This window comes from Ostrea edulis, chromosome 4 (assembly GCF_947568905.1).
Source record: "Ostrea edulis chromosome 4, xbOstEdul1.1, whole genome shotgun sequence".
Lineage (NCBI taxonomy): Eukaryota > Metazoa > Mollusca > Bivalvia > Ostreida > Ostreidae > Ostrea > Ostrea edulis.
Genome location: NC_079167.1, coordinates 75,456,438 through 75,476,017, shown reverse-complemented (window position 1 = coordinate 75,476,017; position 19,580 = coordinate 75,456,438). Strand labels below are relative to the sequence as shown.

General features: G+C 37.7%; 1 protein-coding gene across 2 annotated transcripts in view; it reads right to left on the bottom strand.

The window, feature by feature from the left end:
* LOC125669862 (uncharacterized) overlaps positions 1 to 19,580 on the bottom strand; it is a 39,930-nt gene that overhangs the window by 5,176 nt on the left and 15,174 nt on the right. For both annotated transcript variants that reach the window (XM_056163806.1, XM_056163807.1), the window contains 19 exons: positions 17,373 to 17,524; positions 16,093 to 16,235; positions 14,558 to 14,763; positions 14,079 to 14,223; positions 13,346 to 13,420; positions 12,179 to 12,361; positions 11,908 to 12,024; positions 11,236 to 11,379; positions 10,874 to 11,080; positions 9,506 to 9,661; positions 9,219 to 9,348; positions 8,952 to 9,112; positions 8,772 to 8,858; positions 8,174 to 8,353; positions 7,984 to 8,056; positions 6,717 to 6,875; positions 5,690 to 5,863; positions 2,830 to 3,008; positions 568 to 745 (listed from right to left, as the gene is read on the bottom strand). In XM_056163806.1, coding sequence (XP_056019781.1) covers positions 568 to 745; positions 2,830 to 3,008; positions 5,690 to 5,863; positions 6,717 to 6,875; positions 7,984 to 8,056; positions 8,174 to 8,353; positions 8,772 to 8,858; positions 8,952 to 9,112; positions 9,219 to 9,348; positions 9,506 to 9,661; positions 10,874 to 11,080; positions 11,236 to 11,379; positions 11,908 to 12,024; positions 12,179 to 12,361; positions 13,346 to 13,420; positions 14,079 to 14,223; positions 14,558 to 14,763; positions 16,093 to 16,235; positions 17,373 to 17,524 — 2,849 coding nt within the window. The remainder of the gene's footprint in view (positions 1 to 567; positions 746 to 2,829; positions 3,009 to 5,689; positions 5,864 to 6,716; positions 6,876 to 7,983; positions 8,057 to 8,173; positions 8,354 to 8,771; positions 8,859 to 8,951; positions 9,113 to 9,218; positions 9,349 to 9,505; positions 9,662 to 10,873; positions 11,081 to 11,235; positions 11,380 to 11,907; positions 12,025 to 12,178; positions 12,362 to 13,345; positions 13,421 to 14,078; positions 14,224 to 14,557; positions 14,764 to 16,092; positions 16,236 to 17,372; positions 17,525 to 19,580) is intronic.

Below are 19,580 nucleotides of genomic sequence, written 5' to 3'. Positions count from 1 at the left end.
CGACCCGGGATCGATCCCCGTGATCGGCAGTGGTTGTATGTGAGAGGGTATGGCGGTTGCCTGCTCGGACACATAGGGGTTCCTCCGAATAGTGCAAACATCCGTGCATTAAAGTACCCCATCGGAAATAAGCAGAATTTCTAGCGAGGATGGAATGTTGGCATTATTAGCGAGAGTAATGAGATCACTAAAATTGAATATCGTTAACAATCTATTCCATATTGAAGATAACAGTAATCATTCCTGGAGTTAAAAGTCGCTAAAATTAGCTCTCGCTATATATATACCCCCATCATTAATGGAAAAATCGCTAAATTTATGTCTCGCTAAAAATTCACTTATACGGTATGTTTCCCATATCTCTGACACAGGATCTCAATAGCAGCTATGAAATATCAACCTTTTTTATTCCATGACATTATTTTATCGAGTGCAGATGCACATAACTTTGTGCAAACAAAAACTTCATACCATTACATAATTCCTGTAAATGAGAGGAAACTGATAGATTACAAAACAGTGTTACATTTATCGTGATCTATAAATCTAAAAATACCCGTGTGTTACCTTTCATGTTTATGTAGATGAGCTGTGAGAAAATGAGGGACATTCCTCCCGGGGGAGGCCAGGGTACCTCCTCAAACATGATGGGGATGATGGTTTTGTTCAGCAGGTCAGCAAGACTTAGCTCTCTGTTACAGTGGTGAGAAACCACATATTTTGGCGTAATACATGCAAGGACCACCTGCAATAAATATCAATATTTACATTTTGTAATGTTTTGTCAATAGTAGTCCTATATTCATATATACAGGTGACTTTTAATAACTTGAAGTGACTCTCGATAACTCCAAGTCCACAGACCACCAAAAAACTTCTTGAGTTTACATTTTTAAGAGTTCAGATAGTCTGGAAATCAGACATCTGATCGATAATTCTAAATCTGACAGATTGTTCCGTATCACTACTCTGTTGCGTAAGAAGTTGCTGAGCAATAATTGTAGCAAAATCAGGTTCCATTTGTATTTTATGAAAGCTGAATATTTCCCTTCTTCAAATAATATCATCTCACTTTCACTTCTCAAAGTCATAGACTTGGGATATCCTCAGTGAATCACCACAAATATAAATTCACAGTACACACTGCCCCTGCAAGCTAGTATGGTCCACGGAGAGGTAATCCCCCCCCCCCCCAATTGACAGCTTGTAGACAAAATGGATATGGTACTTCGAATTTTCAAGTGTGAAATATTACGATATACATTTGTAGGTATAACGGGATCAAGATTTTACTTCAAGAGATCAAGAACTTTTAGAGATCAAAAGTGCAAGAGATCATAAACAAATCTGCTTTGTTATATATAGAAAAAAAATCAGGACAAGGACTTCACTTCGAGATTGAGTTCAAACCCTCAAAAGTCACCTGTATCCTTGTGTAGGAAATTATGCTTATGTCACAGACTTGCTTTGTATGAAAAGTTCTTTACATGTAAAAATCTATTTCTTAATTATCTTACAATATAATCAATCAATTTATTCTCATAAACTTTGCATACTGGTCTGGAGTATAGAGAAAAACATGTTAACAGATGTACAAATATAAAATAATGCATGTGCAGAGTAGTATACATCTTATCAACCTGGAAAACTGACTCTCTAATATCACTTCCAGGAATTTACATTTATTACATATTATTTTTCTATTTTGTAAATTAAACAACATGTTGAATTTTTAAAAGTGCATATATCTGAATGTAAGCAATAAATGTCAAAGTTTTTTTGCATAAAGAGAAATGTAAACACATTGGCGGCAGGTGTGGATCCAGAAATTGTGGTTATGGGACGCAATTTTATGAGGCAGGGGGTCTGGCGGCCGCCTTAAGGCCTCCAGTGGGTCCAGGGTGAAGCCCTGATGGGGACCCAGGGGGCAAAGCCCCCGGAAGTTCCTGGATTTTACAGATTTTATAGGGCTTGAAATATGTCTCCTATGTAGTAATTTTTACTATTTTCTGTAATTTTTTATAGAAGAAAATTAATAAAATGATGCCAATTTTAAGCGTTTTTTGGAGAAAATGAAAGCTGTCCCAATAAAAGTAATTCAATAAATCAAAAAGATTTTGTGATTTATTGCTCTTATAGGGGAAGAAATTGTTGCTTCTTTTATTGTTTACATTTTTCTAAACAAGAGACCACGATTTACCTTAGATTTAAAAAAAAAATTGGGGGGGGGGGGGGGGGGGGGGGGGGGGGGGGCAGCTTCTCTTACTGTAAATTCCTAAATAAACGCCAGGAATTAATTATCACATGACTTCATGAAAAACATCCCTCATGAATCAAAATGACTCACTTTTATTTTTATATTGCTAAAACATATGTAAAAACTCTTGATCAACAGAGCACTCACAAGTTCATGTTCTCGCGATTTGATGTATACGAGTCATTTTGCGATACTCGCATAAAGTAAGGAATCTACAGTATTCACACTCTGATAATAAGAACAATCTAGACATTTATTCTAATAATAAGAACAATCTAGACATTTATTCTGATAATAAGAACAATCTAGACATTTATTCTGATAATAAGAACAATCTAGACATTTATTCTGATAATAAGAACAATCTAGACATTTATTCCTTAAAACATCTTTACAGGAAACCAACAGAGATCCCACTCATCTGCAGGTATGATGAAATACAACAAAGTTAATGTCGTCTTCACTATTCAAATCAATCATACAATTTAATACTGTATCTCAATATAGTTAGTTCATTCAAACTTACAGCTGATCATTGAGATCTATTCATTTTAAACCGTTCATCCCCATACCTTACAGTTGCGAATTCCCTGGTCAATTTTGGCACTCAGAAAATCCCCACCTCCCATCTGACCAATGTCCATCCAACAAGAAAAGCCACTCTTCTCCATCTTGTCCCTGAGGGCCTTCACGTCGTCCTGCGAGTCCCACTGGTAACTAATGAAAAGCTGGGGTGGATCCTTGTTGGTGTCTGTCAAGTACAGTAAGTTGTTGTAAAAGTTATTTTTAAAGGACATGGAAATCCACGTTAAAAATTTAAATTTAATTCCGTCAGATTAAACTATAGTATATAAAAGCATCATAAAGAAAAGAAAAAAATGTAAATTCACATTAAAAAAATTATATTCAATTTTGTAAGACTAAACTATACATGTAGTATTAAAAAAGTATCATAAAAAAATGCAAATCCACATTTAAAAAATTAAAATCAATTCTGTCATACTAAACTATAGTATCAAAAAAGTATCAGAAAGAAACAAGAGGTACTGTGAGCAATGCTCACTAAGAATACCCCCCGCTTACCCCAATCTCCCAAAGGGTGTTGGTAATAGGTATAAACTACCTCTTTTCTGGGTGTAAAAAACAAATGGCATGACAAACCGAACCATATTGCTACTTCGATGTCCAGTGCACGTGACCTTTGACCTTTTGACCCCAAAATCGACAGGGAACATCTTCATCCCATGGGTAGTCCATATGTATGATATGGTGACTGTAAGTGGAAAGGATAACGCTTTAGAGCCCGGAAACCATATTGCTACTTCAATGTCCAGTGCGCTTGACCTTTGACCTTTTGACCCCAAAATCAATAGGGAACATCTTCATCCCATGGGTAGTCCATATGTATGATATGGTGACTGTAGGTGGAAAGGATAACGCTTTAGAGCTCGGAAACCATATTGCTACTTCGATGTCAACTGCGCTTGACCTTTGACCTTTTGACCCCAAAATCGATAGGGAACATCTTCATCCCATGGGTAGTCCATATATATGATATGGTGACGATAGGTGGAAAGGATAATGCTTTAGAGCCCGGAAACCATTGCGTCTACAGACGGACAGACAGACAGACAGACAGACGGACAACCCGATTCCAGTATACCCCCCCCCCCCCCCCCACAACTTGTTGCGGGGGGTATAAAAATAATGGAAATCCACATCTAGAAAAATTATATCTATATCTAATTCTGCCATACTAAACTATAGTATCAAAAAAGTATTGTAAGGAGAGGAAAATATGCATTTTTAGCAACTAGGTCAGGTACTATGGGTGTTCATGGAAAAGTAGTACAGATTAGCTGCCCTTGACAAACTCCCGACTACTCTCCCTCACCATTCACTTTCTCAATGATCTCACAAACTCCCAACTATTCATCCTCACCATTCTCTTTCTCAATGATCTCACAAACTCCCAACTATTCATCCTCACCATTCACTTTCTCAATGATCTCACAAACTCTCGACTATTCATCCTCACCATTACTCCCGACTATTCATCCTCACCATTCACTTTCTCAATGATCTCACAAACTCCCGACTATTCATCCTCACCATTCACTTTCTCAATGATCTCACAAACTCCCGACTATTCATCCTCACCATTCACTTTCTCAATGATCTCACAAACTCCCAACTATTCATCCTCACCATTCACTTTCTCAATGATCTCACAAACTCTCGACTATTCATCCTCACCATTACTCCCGACTATTCATCCTCACCATTCACTTTCTCAATGATCTCACAAACTCCCAACTATTCATCCTCACCATTCACTTTCTCAATGATCTCACAAACTCTCGACTATTCATCCTCACCATTCACTTTCTCAATGATCTCACAAACTCCCAACTATTCATCCTCACCATTCACTTTCTCAATGATCTCACAAACTCCCAACTATTCATCCTCACCTTTCGCTTTCTCAATGATCTAACAAACTTCCACTATTCTCCCTTACCATTTTCTTTCTCAATGATCTCACAAACTCCCAACTATTCATCCTCACCATTCGCTTTCTCAATGATCTAACAAACTTCCACTATTCATCCTCACCATTCACTTTCTCAATGATCTCACAAACTCCCAACTATTCATCCTCACCATTCACTTTCTCAATGATCTCACAAACTCCCAACTATTCATCCTCACCATTCACTTTCTCAATGATCTCACAAACTCCCAACTATTCATCCTCACCATTCACTTTCTCAATGATCTCACAAACTCCCAACTATTCATCCTCACCATTCGCTTTCTCAATGATCTCACAAACTCCCAACTATTCATCCTCACCATTCGCTTTCTCAATGATCTCACAAACTCCCAACTATTCATCCTCACCATTCACTTTCTCAATGATCTCACAAACTCCCAACTATTCATCCTCACCATTCACTTTCTCAATGATCTCACAAACTCTCGACTATTCATCCTCACCATTCACTTTCTCAATGATCTCACAAACTCCCAACTATTCATCCTCACCATTCACTTTCTCAATGATCTCACAAACTCCCAACTATTCATCCTCACCATTCACTTTCTCAATGATCTCACAAACTCCCAACTATTCATCCTCACCATTCACTTTCTCAATGATCTCACAAACTCTCGACTATTCATCCTCACCATTCACTTTCTCAATGATCTCACAAACTCCCAACTATTCATCCTCACCATTCACTTTCTCAATGATCTCACAAACTCCCAACTATTCATCCTCACCATTCTCTTTCTCAATGATCTCACAAACTCCCGACTATTCATCCTCACCATTCACTTTCTCAATGATCTCACAAACTCCCAACTATTCATCCTCACCATTCGCTTTCTCAATGATCTCACAAACTCCCGACTACTCTCCCTCACCATTCGCTTTCTCAATGATCTCCACCACGTCGTCCCTGTTCATCTTCTCCAGGAAGGTGATCAGCATGTCCACAGAGAGAGACGTGTTACCACTGGTGATGATCCAGTCTGTTAATAAGGCCAGACCAGGGTTAAGGTCATCCAGAAATTTCTCTATCTGAGACTCCTTGTAACCTGATAATGGATTTTTCAGAATTAATTTGGGTCTATATGAATTTTTTCCCCTGATATTTTTCATGCATAGTAATTCATAAAATACAGGAATGGAGAAATCATTTAGTAGATGCAATACTTTAAAAATACCAAACATCGGTTGTTTTGCTAGAAATGTTTGTCTTTTTGGCAGATGAGGACAGTCATAAACATTTAAGAGCCAAAATTTTCGTTTCCAGGTAATAGCATAAATCTAAGGCAATTATTACAGTGTAGGATAAGAAAACAATTATAAAATGGAGCGTCAACATTTTGAAATGTTTTTCTGGGAAAAATCCGCCAAATATTTCAGACACCTTAAAACCAATCCTTGTTCATGAATATCTGTTGTCATATTCCCTACCCTCATCCATCACACATTCTACAAAACAAATCATTGCCTTCACTGGACTAAACATACCCATGTATTTAGCCAGAGCCATCTACACTGATTAAACATACCCATGTATTTAGCCAGACCCGCCTACCCTGGTCTAAACATACCCATGTATTTAGCCAGACCCGCCCACACTGGTTAAACATACCCATGTATTTAGCCAGACCTGCCTACACTGATTAAACATACCTATGTATTTAGCCAGACCTGCCTACCCTGGCCTAAACATACCCATGTATTTAGCCAGACCTGCCTACACTGATCTAAACATACCCATCTATTTAGCCAGACCCGCCTACACTGATCTAAACATACCCATGTATTTAGCCAGACCTGCCTACACTGGTTAAACATACCCATGTATTTAGCCAGACCTACCTAAACTGGTTAAACATACCCATGTATTTAGCCAGACCTGCCTACACTGATTACACATACCCATGTATTTAGCCAGAGCCAGCCAGTCCTGGTTCTCCTCCCCTGCATTGAGTAGCTTTGCGGCACCTTTGACCCACACAGGCAATGAGGTGCCAAGTTTTTCAATGTTTCCATAAGATTCCTCAAGGTCAATGGCAGGCAAGATCTGACCTTCAAAAACTGTTAAAATAAAAGAATTATCATAAGATTACTCAAGGTCAATGGCAGGCAAGATCTGACCTTCAAAAACTGTTAAAACAAGAGGTACTGTGAGCAATGCTCACTAAGAATACCCCCCGCTTACCCCAATCTCCCAAAGGGTGTTGGTAATAGGTATAAACTACCTCTTTTCTGAGTGTAAAAAACAAATGGCATGACAAACCGAACCATATTGCTACTTCGATGTCCAGTGCGCGTGACCTTTGACCTTTTGACCCCAAAATCAATAGGGAACATCTTCATCCCATGGGTAGTCCATATGTATGATATGGTGACTGTAGGTGGAAAGGATAACGCTTTAGAGCCCGGAAACCATATTGCTACTTCGATGTCCAGTGCACTTGACCTTTGGACCCCAAAATCAATAGGGAACATCTTCATCCCATGGGTAGTCCATATGTATGATATGGTGACTGTAGGTGGAAAGGATAACGCTTTAGAGCCCGGAAACCATATTGCTACTTCGATGTCCAGTGCGCGTGACCTTTGACCTTTTGACCCCAAAATCAATAGGGAACATCTTCATCCCATGGGTAGTCCATATGTATGATATGGTGACTGTAGGTGGAAAGGATAACGCTTTAGAGCCCGGAAACCATATTGCTACTTCGATGTCCAGTGCACTTGACCTTTGGACCCCAAAATCAATAGGGAACATCTTCATCCCATGGGTAGTCCATATGTATGATATGGTGACGGTAGGTGGAAAGGATAACGCTTTAGAGCCCGGAAACCATATTGCTACTTCGATGTCCAGTGCACTTGACCTTTGACCTTTTGACCCCAAAATCAATAGGGAACATCTTCATCCCATGGGTAGTCCATATGTATGATATGGTGACGGTAGGTGGAAAGGATAATGCTTTAGAGTCCGGAAACCATTGCGTCTACAGACGGACGGACAGACGGACGGACAGACAGACGGACAACCCGATTCCAGTATACCCCCCCCCACAACTTGTTGCGGGGGGTATAATAAAAGAATTATGAAGCATTAGAATTCTCGGCTTTTTTATATTGTGCACCAATTTCCTGATTTTCTCAGTTAATCAGAGATATCTCCTTTTACCTGGAGAGTGAGTTTCAGGAAACCATTGCTTAATAGATGTAGTTTTCACTCGTCTGTGCTCACAACATACAATCTGTAACGATACATATGTAAAATAAAAACTACCTTAAAAATTTCACAAAATAAATCTCTTTTCTTGAAAAACAGATCATCTATTCATTCTATGTATAAATAAAAACAAATGGCATACCCTGTTTGCCAAGCATTCATCTAAATCTAAGAAATGCAAACATCCCTCCTCCTTGCACATGTCATCACCATGGAGATAACATGGCCGCCCACAAGGACATTCCACACAAGTGAAGTAAGACAGTCGTCTCATCCACGACTCCTTCAGTTCCAACAGACTACTCTCTAGGAAATTTCTTAACTGGAAAAAATTAACTTAAAAGTCCATATGCTGTTAAAGATACTGTAGAATCATTTAAATTTGTGGGGGCCAATTTTTGTGGATTGCTGAATTTTTACGGGTTCGTGGGGACGTAATTTTGTGGATTTATATATTTGTAAAAAAGATAACTATGGGATGTAATTATGATTCTTTATTCATTGAGAATGTAAATTCGTGGGTGAGGGGTACCCACGTATTCCACGAAAATTGAGCCACCACGAATTCTGACGATTCCCCAGTAATACAAGACTCTCATACAAAAGCAATGGACTTTGTAGAAGTGAAAACAGGTGGACAATTTTAAGAAAAATAACGTAACATTTTTCAGTAAATCCAAAATCTGTAGAGTAATGCCCAAAAAAAATGTCTGCATTCGGAAATAAATGAAAATACTTACTTTGGCACAAGCGTTTGGTTTGGGAGACATATTGGCAGTTTCATCATCGTTTGTTTCCGAACAATCACTGACTCTAATCACAACCATCTACACAAAAACCAAGAAATTACAAGACGATAACCGATTGCATTCCTATAAAATGTGGCTGTGCTAGAAATACACCTCTATAATAGTGTTTACCTTTATCCTGTGAAATTTTCGAGGAGCCATTTCTATCACAAAGTCATGCTCATCATCCAAGAAAAATCTTGCTTGAGTTTTCAACAAGCTGTAGGGCTCCTTCCCACTGCCCTCAATGCACCATTTTGTTGTTCGTGTAACAATTCTATAAAACAGTCCGTCTGAAAGAAATTTAATTTAAAAAAAAATTAAAGTCCATTCTTGAAATGGTCAATCACATCTGAAATTGATGAAAATAATTGATGTTGATGTTACAAATTTTCACACCAGGCAGAAATCCAGCGAAGTTGATGTAGAAGACTGCGTTACTTCCATTGTCACCATATAAACGTTTATCCGAGTCATTCTCACTGGTCACTCTCGATGGCACAAAATAATACTTAGGTCTCTGATTGGCCTAGATAAATGGAAAATCACCAAATTTCTTACAAGATCACATGCATCGCTATGAATACAATTTCCATTGGTTGTAGTCTGTATCAGATATTCATGTTCATTCATTCTTTAAATATCAATTTACAGGTCAATGTCAACAAGTTTAGTGGACAACTCACCTGTGTGTGAGCAGGACAGAGAAGATCAAATTTCTCCATCAAACCCAAGAGAACTGTCTTTTGCATGTTCGCTTTCTTCCAGATGTCATCCACTAATGAATCCTCCAGAATCCCCTTCTGCTCAAAGGTTTTCCATTTGTCTTTACTAAAACTCCACTGAAAGAAATATAGAACCCTCCAATGAATTTACTAAAACTCCACTGAAAGAAATATAGAACCCTCAAAGGTTTTCCATTTGTCTTTACTAAAACTCCACTGAAAGAAATATAGAACCCTCCAATGAATTTACTAAAACTCCACTGAAAGAAATATAGAACCCTCCAATGAATTTACTAAAACTCCACTGAAAGAAATATAGAACCCTCCAATGAAAGGTTTTCCATTTGTCTTTACTAAAACTCCACTGAAAGAAATATAGAACCCTCCAACGAATTTACTAAAACTCCACTGAAAGAAATATAGAACCCTCCAATGAATTTACTAAAACTCCACTGAAAGAAATATAAAACCCTCCAATGAATTTACTAAAACTCTACTGAGAGAAATATAGAACCCTCCAATGAATTTACTAAAACTCCACTGAAAGAAATATAGAACCCTCCAATGAATTTACTAAAACTCCACTGAGAGAAATATAGAACCCTCCAATGAATTTGAGCATCACGGTGAAACCTGCCTCATCTGACATGCAAGACAAACTTTGTATCAGATTGTACCGATTGTTAGGCTGTTCTTGGCACACTGATTTTGACTATGGATTACTCCCTTGACCTAATTAAGATATAGGGCTCACGGTGGGTGTGATCAGTTGACAGGGATGCTTAGTCCTCCTAGGCACCTGATCCCACCTCTGGTATGTCCAGGGATTCATGTCTGCCCAACTCTTTATTTTATATTGCTTATAGGAGTTATGAGATTCGTTATCTTCACCTTACATTAAATAGGTTGTCAGATTGCACGGAATAAAGAACATTGGAAAAAAAAACAGAGAGAGAATTGGGAATAATGAGTAGGAATGGAATGTGAAACAGATTATATGTTTGGATTGGACAGTTTTAACTGTACTTTCCTTTTTAACACATGGGTGTATTCATATTCACAACAATGTAAAGTTAATATCATAAATACATGTACATTTCTGCACTCTTAATGTCTCATTTCATTGAATCCAAATTCAGGGAAGGATACCTAATTATAACCACTCAAAAAAGTTTACTTAATCTGTCCGCATTCTAAAGAATTCTTTACTATCTGTCAAACAAACATTTCAGGAAAAGTGTAACAGTGAAATTCCAAGTGAATTTGCAGATGGACAATCAATCCTGCCATGGCAGTTTAAAAATTTATCATGGACAACAGAAGACATGCCTTTTCACTTTTGGGCCTGGCCAGTACTACAGCTCGGAACATGTTGACCAGCCAATGGGGCTGGAGAACCACAGTATTTCTCAGAACGTTGTCAATGGTCCCAGAACTCCCATAATGTATCAGCAATCCAAGGTCATGGTAGAAATTCACCATGATTTTAATCTCATTCTCATCGGTGATGCCTACATTTCTGGCAAGCTCTTGAATCTGAAAATAAATCAAAGCTACAAACGGGAACAATCCAACATGTATAAGACATGAAATGTTAGCTACTGCGTGTGTTTTTATATTCTATAAGACGTGAAATGTTAGACTGCTACTGTGTGAAAAGTTCTGCTAGTATTTTTATATTCTTGGGGTACCTGATCATGAGAAGCATGCGTGGTGTCTTTGGCGACAAGTTTAGCAATCTCCTGTTCAAACTTCAGCCAACAAATAGGCATCTGTTCTCCCATGTAAGGCTCTTCACTGGCAGCCTCTTTTATCAGTTTCCTTAGCTCCCCAATCTGCCAACGAAAAATTCAAGAAATTGATTTAATAGAATAAACATGCAGGTACCTTTTTTTTATAATTTGAAACCTTCTTTGTATATCCATATAAGTAAAAGTTTTAGTGAGGATTTTGGCACTATTAGCGAGAGTGCTGAGATCGCTAAAACTGAATATCGCTAAAATTTATTCCATATCATAGGAAATAGCTATCTTTCTTGGAATTATAAAGTTATTAAAATTAGTTCTCACTAAATATATATATCCATTTTTATGGGGAAATCAGGTTTGTGTCTCGCTAAAAATTCCACTTATATGGCATTTAAGGAATGAATAAACATGTATGATGTTTGGTGCGATATATCCCCCATAATAAATGGCCTACACATGTATATATTCCCATTGCATGTATCTACATTTTGTAAGATATTAGTTTTTAGTATATAAGTTGTATTATGGGGGTGACATCACACAAACATCGCACACATTTTGTTTACTCGTATCGGAATAAAATCAACTGTTTCAGAGATGCATGTCTTTCAGTACCTGGGCATCCTCTCCCTCCACCATGTCATTTTCAATGGCTATAAATGGAGTAATCAGATGTCTCGTGTACGGTTTGTCCATCATAAATGTCCGCAACTCATCGAATTTCTCCTCAACCTGTAGAAAAAGCAGTTCAACTTTTGCATCTGCTCCTTTCCATTTATATGCACAATTTAGCAACAAGATTTCTACAGACTTTCTGAACATAAAACACACTTCAACAGATAATAGATCTGATACACCATACGAACGTTCTTTCCTCATCACTCACCAATCTCTTCTGTTCCACTTCATCCGATGACAGGCTGTTCCTGTGTGTCCCCACCACTAAGATAGGGGGAGATAAGCGGTTGTTACTGACAGAGCTCGTGTTGTTCTGGGAGGTGTGGCTATATATAGTCCTCAGCCAGTAGTCCACATACTCCACCGTGCTCCATTCCTCCATGGAGGAGCTCTGAATTCAGTACATATCTTAAATGCATCACGTCATTTCAATGGTTAACAAAAACCACTCACTATCCACTATAGTTATGTCCCCTGACAATCATCTCTCTAGATCCACCTTGGTATCAATATTTAGAAAAATCTGCTAAATTTTCATTGTGCAAATAAGTAAAACAGCAATCACAAATCAGCATATTTTGGATTAGATGTATATGTACACTCTAGTGAACAAGTACATGCATGATCATATATACTCTGGTATCTGTAGTTGTTTTTTTAACACAACATATGTTAATAACCAAAAGTGGAGCAACCATGAAATTAATAACCAAGAGTGGAGAAACCATGAAATTTATAACCAAAATTGGAGAAACCATGAAATTAATAACATGCAAAAGTGGAGAAACCATGAAATTGATAACATGCAAAAGTGGAGCAACCGGGAACTTAAAAATTAAATGTGGAGCTACCATGGAATTAATACTCAAATGTGGAGAAACCATGAAATTGATAACCAAAAGTGGAACAATCAAGGAATTAATAATCAAACGCGAAGCAACCAAGGAATCAAAAATGTAATGTGGAGCAATCAAGAATAATCAAAAGTGGAGAAAGCATGAAATTAATAACCAAATGTGGAGCAACCTAAAACTTTTAAATAACCAAGTGGAGAAACCATGAAATTAAAAACCAAAAGTGGAGCAACCAAGAACTTAATAATTAAACATGGAGCAACCATGGAATTAATAATCAAATGTGGAGCAATCAAAAAGTTAATAACCAAAAGTGGAGCAACCCTGACATTTGTCAAGAAACTTCAAATTATTATTTTAATTCAGAAAACTGGAATATCAAGTGGCTAGAAAACAGCAGTTGATGTAATTATTAAAACAGTGAACTAATGTATGCTTTTGTTTCATGACAATTTTATGGAGCCATTACAAAATGTCTTGCATTTTGCTTCCATTTACAAAACAGAAGCCACTGAGCTCACCTGTGGTCTCGTGGAGTGTAAATCATGGCACAAATTGAATACAATCACATACACAGCACGGGGGGACAGAAACACCTGTAAAGAAAAGCACAAATTGAATACAATCACAAACACAGCACAAGGGAGGGGGGGGGGGGCAGCAACACCTGTAAAGAAAGGTACAAATTGAATACAATCACAAACACAGCACAATGGGGGGGGGGGGGGGGGGGGGGGGGGGAGAGAAACACCTGTAAAGAAAAGCACAAATTGAATACAATCACATACACGGCACAGGGGGGGGGGGGGGGGGGGGAGAGAGAGAAACACCTGTAAAGAAAAGCACAAATTGAATACAATCACATACACGGCACGGGGGGAGAGAGATGCCTGTAAAGAAGAAAACAAGTACCAATGCCTTCACAGAGCTGTAACACCAATCAGTGTAAAGAAAATGTGTATCAGTCTCCTTAAAATCAAAAATCTTAAATGCATGTACTAAAAATACAACCGTAGTACAGTCAAACCTTGTTATCTTGAACTCGATGGGACCCGAAAAAATACTACCAGATATCCAAGGATTCGAGATACCGAGGGTAAATTACTTTAACGAATAATTGTTTGGGACTTCCAAATCAATTCGACATATCCATGGTATTCGAGATATCGGTGTTAGAGATACTGAAGTTTAACTGTATTTATAGAATGTAACAGCTTTTTCATCCACTTCTATATTGACTAGACGTACACTTACCTGGTGAGTTGTATAGTAGATAGACTGCCCAGAGAAATCCCAGATATTCAGTACCACTTTTTTCTCTATGCTCCTTTTGTCTGGCTCCTGTGAAGTGGTTGGTGTTACTTCTGGTGCCGGTGGCTTTGCAGCACTGAGTTGTCTTCTAAAAATATCACACACATTTATCCTTGTTTACCAGACGGCTCTTTAACAAGCACAACTGAAGACAGTCTTTAACCATTTTAAATCTTTTAATATTTCCTGCATTGTTTTTATTTGATTAAGAATATAATGGTATACAGAGGAGACCACTATTTTGTAAATTATGATAGTTTACAGAGCACCTAGTGTAGCAATAGCAGATTAGCGGATCATAGGATCTAATTTAAATTAGATTGCAAAATATATTTTGATTACATGACAGGAGACTAAGGTTTTTCCTCCTCTTGTGATATTAATCAATCTTAACAAACAGCACAACACACTTGATTGTGTACCTGAATGATGAAGATTTGGAAAGTTTTGGCTGGTTCTTTGAGGTAGTTGGTTCCCGGTTCTGGTCTAGCATCTCCTGTACAAGTTGTACCACTCGCTCGGGTACATCAACAAACACTTCTGGTGGAATGTGGGACAATTTCTCTGGTATGTGAGCTATCATACCATGCACAGATGAACTAGACTTTAAACTCTCCAAATCATATGACTGTAAAAATTATTTATTCACTAATCAACAGATTGTTTAATGCTCTTTTGGGAATAATTTCATTCTCAAACTCAGACATAATTAACCATGAAATGACAAAGGATGGATCTAAATCAGCCAAGGTTCATAAATATTAATACGACAAATATTTGATATTGTTTACCTTAAATCTAAAATGATGACCTACCTCCCCAAAGTTTTGACTGGGGGATAAGTTCTTTTTTGTTGTTGTTGTTGTTGAAAATCTGTACAATTTCAATCAACTCAGTTTTACAATGAAATGTATAACTACTTTGTTTTCTAAGGTACCTCAAATGACTTGGGGATAGGTTTCATTAATCTGGTAATTTCATTACAATGTATGGCAGTTACCTGGATAGTTGGGTGTTTCTCTAGTCAATTTTGTAACTGTACCTGGTTTGTGATCTTTGAATATAAATTTTTAACATAATACTGCATACAAATAGGAGTATATATACTGCATAAAGTGTGGGCCTACTTTGACCCATCTTCACAAGTCAAGGGTTATTGATTCGTTACCTCGCACTAACCCTTGACATCAGTCGCTATTTAAAAGTTGGGCTCGAGAAGAAGGATGACGCAATACGCTAAAATTAATCAGCCAATGGGATTTCTTGTTTCAGATGAAAGTTTGGTAAGGGAATAAACAGAAAGTAAAAAATGACGTCCGTTGACGAAAAGATATGTGAAAAACATCAAATCGATCATTTGACTGAAAACTAAAAGCTTTTGATATAATGTATCAGAGAAGGAAAAGATGTTTTTATTGGGACTAAAACCGGCAGTGGTAAATCACTACCTTACGAAGTTGTTCCCATTATTTTGGACAATTTGTTTAATTTGTTAAAACATGGTCGACAAATCCATTTTCATTCGACTCATACCCCAAAACCTTGTCTAATTGTTTCTTCAACCAAAGCAAACTCCCGAAAATCAATCGACGGTATCTGTCTTGTACTAACTGGCCACAAATTCTACACCATAATGCCGTTGCCATGCGTGTTTACTGTTTAGTTTTGTTTTCGACCGATTATAAAATCCGTTGTCTGATTGGTTTGCAGCTTCAGGCTGCAAACCAATCATATGCTTCTTCTCGAGCCCAACTTTTAAATAGCGACTGATGTCAAGGGTTAGTGCGAGGTAACGAATCAATAACCCTTGACTTGTGAAGATGACTTTGACCCCCCCCCCCTTAATTATTTTAAGCAGTTTACTTTACTTCCATCTAAATCATTATTAAATGATGCCATGGGATGTACATCACAACAATCAACTTCATTTAATTGTGATAATTCATTTAACTGGTACCCTTTTTGCAGACTTGGAACTGTCCCTGCTTGGTGCCCGTCCCCTGATTGAGGACTCTTTTCTAAATTTTGGCTGATTTAATTCCTTGACAATATTCTCTGCCAATGCTTTGTGATACTCTTCCTCCAAGCCCGCCACACCCCCTGTAGAAGAAAAAGAAATACGCCTAAAGTAAAGCCTTCTGTACAATTTGGTTCCCAATGCATATAATCAGGAAGTGCTTGTCATTCATTTGACTATGATCAGTCTATACTTCAATGTCATTAATTCCACTCGAAGCATTCCCTACCTTTATAAAGAAATGAAACATCCATCTAAGTAAATTATCTGTAATATCCTACACTTGTCAGATGAATCGAGAACCATCAGTTACACTGTGACACAAGATCTATAGACATGGGCAATTATACACGGAATGATAGTTATAATAATACACAAACCATTAGCTGGTATGAAAGTAACCATTACAATCATATAACAGTGTTTCAATGTTGTCTTAAATTATTACTTTCTTTGATCAGAAATTGATTTACAATCTTTGGAGGAGGATATCAATGGCAATTTATCCAGGAACAATAAAGGGACACTTCAGTATACATGCAAACTTTTGTTTTCAAAAACATGATTTAAAACTTTTCAGCTTGGTTCTGGGCATTTTGATTGGTTCATGTACATCACTATAGAAATGTCTCAATGGCTATCAAACAGCACAGAGATTAAGTACCATTGTCTCCCAATAGCACTATAAACAATGGCTATCAAACAGCACAGAGATTAAGTACCATTGTCTCCCAATAGCACTAGAAACAATGGCTATCAAACAGCACAGAGATTAAGTACCATTGTCTCCCAATAGCACTAGAAACAATGGCTATCAAACAGCACAGAGATTAAGTACCATTGTCTCCCAATAGCACTATAAACAATGGCTATCAAACAGCACAGAGATTAAGTACCATTGTCTCCCAATAGCACTAGAAACAATGGCTATCAAACAGCACAGAGATTAAGTACAATCATCATAGCACTAGAAACAAATATTACACACTTTGATTCAACACTCCATTATTGAGTATTACGTTAATCAATCAAGAGTTATTAATGTTTATCTGCTCTTAAAGTCTAGAAATTTCAAATATCAAATACCATATATTCATAATTTTTCTGAGTAACCATGTAAGAATTCTGGTATTTATTATCAGATAAGGTGCACTCGATTATCTCTATCACAAAGCCAACATCCTGTCACACTCAGAAAAAAAATCATATCATAAAAATACCCAAAAATCCTAGTTGTTTCTGATCTTCTTGGGTCTCAGCCTCTTTTTCATATTCGCTCTGTATAGCCATCTGCCATTTATCATGGAGATTGCTGAAGGAACAGGAATTGGATAAATCTATTCCAACAGTTCCTTCCTCATCTTTGTTATGTCTGTAATTTTAGAAATTCATGATGAGAATATATTTTGTGTCTACATACAATGTATTATATCCCGAAAACAATAAATCAAAAGAAAGCAGCCTAAGAAGTTTTTTCTCTTTTCTTTTAAAATTTAAAGAGGACATGGAATATCAAAGCTCAAACTTGAAATTGATCTAAAAAAAAACCATCAGTTTCTGTAACTGCTAAGCTACCAAGGTCAATGTCCACATCTTACCAAAATGGATTACTTTACTTAACCCGATTCAATCAAAAATTGTCTCGCATTCCTATATTGATATCTGGAATTTGTCTTCAAAGATCAATTCTTCCTTTAATAAACAACTACTCTTCTTCAACATATCAAGTTAATATCTCTCCCATTAGACCTTTGAGATACTTTGCAGAAAACTAACAAACAGGGGTGAAATATCACCTACAGAGGGGGTAATTAATGAACAGGGGTGAAATATCACCTACAGAGGGGGTAATTAATGAACAGGGGTGAAATGTCACCTACAGAGGGGGTAACTAATGAACAGGGGTGAAATGTCACCTACAGAGGGGGTAACTAATGAACAGGGGTGAAATATCACCTACAGAGGGGGTAATTAATGAACAGGGGTGAAATGTCACCTACAGAGGGGGTAACTAATGAACAGGGGTGAAATGTCACCTACAGAGGGGGTAACTAATGAACAGGGGTGAAATATCACCTACAGAGGGGGTAACTAATGAACAGGGGTGAAATGTCACCTACAGAGGGGGTAACTAATGAACAGGGGTGAAATGTCACCTACAGAGGGAGGTAACTAATGAACAGGGGTGAAATATCACCTACAGAGGGGGTAATTAATGAACAGGGGTGAAATGTCACCTACAGAGGAAGGTAACTAATGAACAGGGGTGAAATATCACCTACAGAGGAGGTAATTAATGAACAGGGGTGAAATATCACCTACAGAGGGGGGTAATTAATGAACAGGGGTGAAATGTCACCTACAGAGGGGGTAACTAATGAACAGGGGTGAAATATCACATTCATGGGGAGGTAATTAATGAACAGGGGTGAAATATCACCTACAGAGGGGGGTAATTAATGAACAGGGGTGAAATATCACCTACAGAGGGAGGTAACTAATGAACAGGGGTGAAATATCACCTACAGAGGAAGGTAACTAATGAACAGGGGTGAAATATCACCTACAGAGGGAGGTAACTAATAAACAGGGGTGAAATATCACCTACAGAGGGAGGTAACTAATAAACAGGGGTGAAATATCACCTACAGAGGGAGGTAACTAATGAACAGGGGTGAAATGTCACCTACAGAGGGGGTAACTAATGAACAGGGGTGAAATATCACCTACAGAGGGAGGTAACTAATGAACAGGGGCAAAATATCACCTTCAGAGGGAGGTAACTAATGAACAGGGGTGAAATATCACCTACAGAGGGAGGTAACTAATGAACAGGGGTGAAATATCACCTACAGAGGGAGGTAATTAATGAACAGGGGTGAAATATCACATTCATGGGGAGGTAATTAATGAACAGGGGTGAAATATCACCTACAGAGGAAGGTAACTAACAAACAGGGGTGAAATGTCACCTACAGAGGGAGGTAACTAATGAACAGGGGTGAAATATCACCTACAGAGGGAGGTAACTAACAAACAGGGGTGAAATATCACCTACAGAGGGAGGTAATTAATGAACGGGGTGAAATGTCACATTCAGGGGAGGTAAGTCTGCATCTATCTGATGTTTGCATTTTGGGATTCAAGTTTTAAAAATATTTGAAATATTTAAAGAGGTATGCTACACCAGAGAAATTTGATATGGATGAAAACTGGAGGCTATGTACAACAATATTTTGAAATTGAAAATTTTCAAATTTACTCCCTTTAGTCCAAAAATGCAGACTTAGTAGAAAGGAATTTGCAAAAATTTTAAAACCCCTGCTGTACTCGAACCCGCAATCTACAGTTCAGTAGTCGACGTGCTAACCTACTGAGCTACTCAGCTAGGCAATGAATTTTTAAATAAATAGGCAAATATTGCTGAT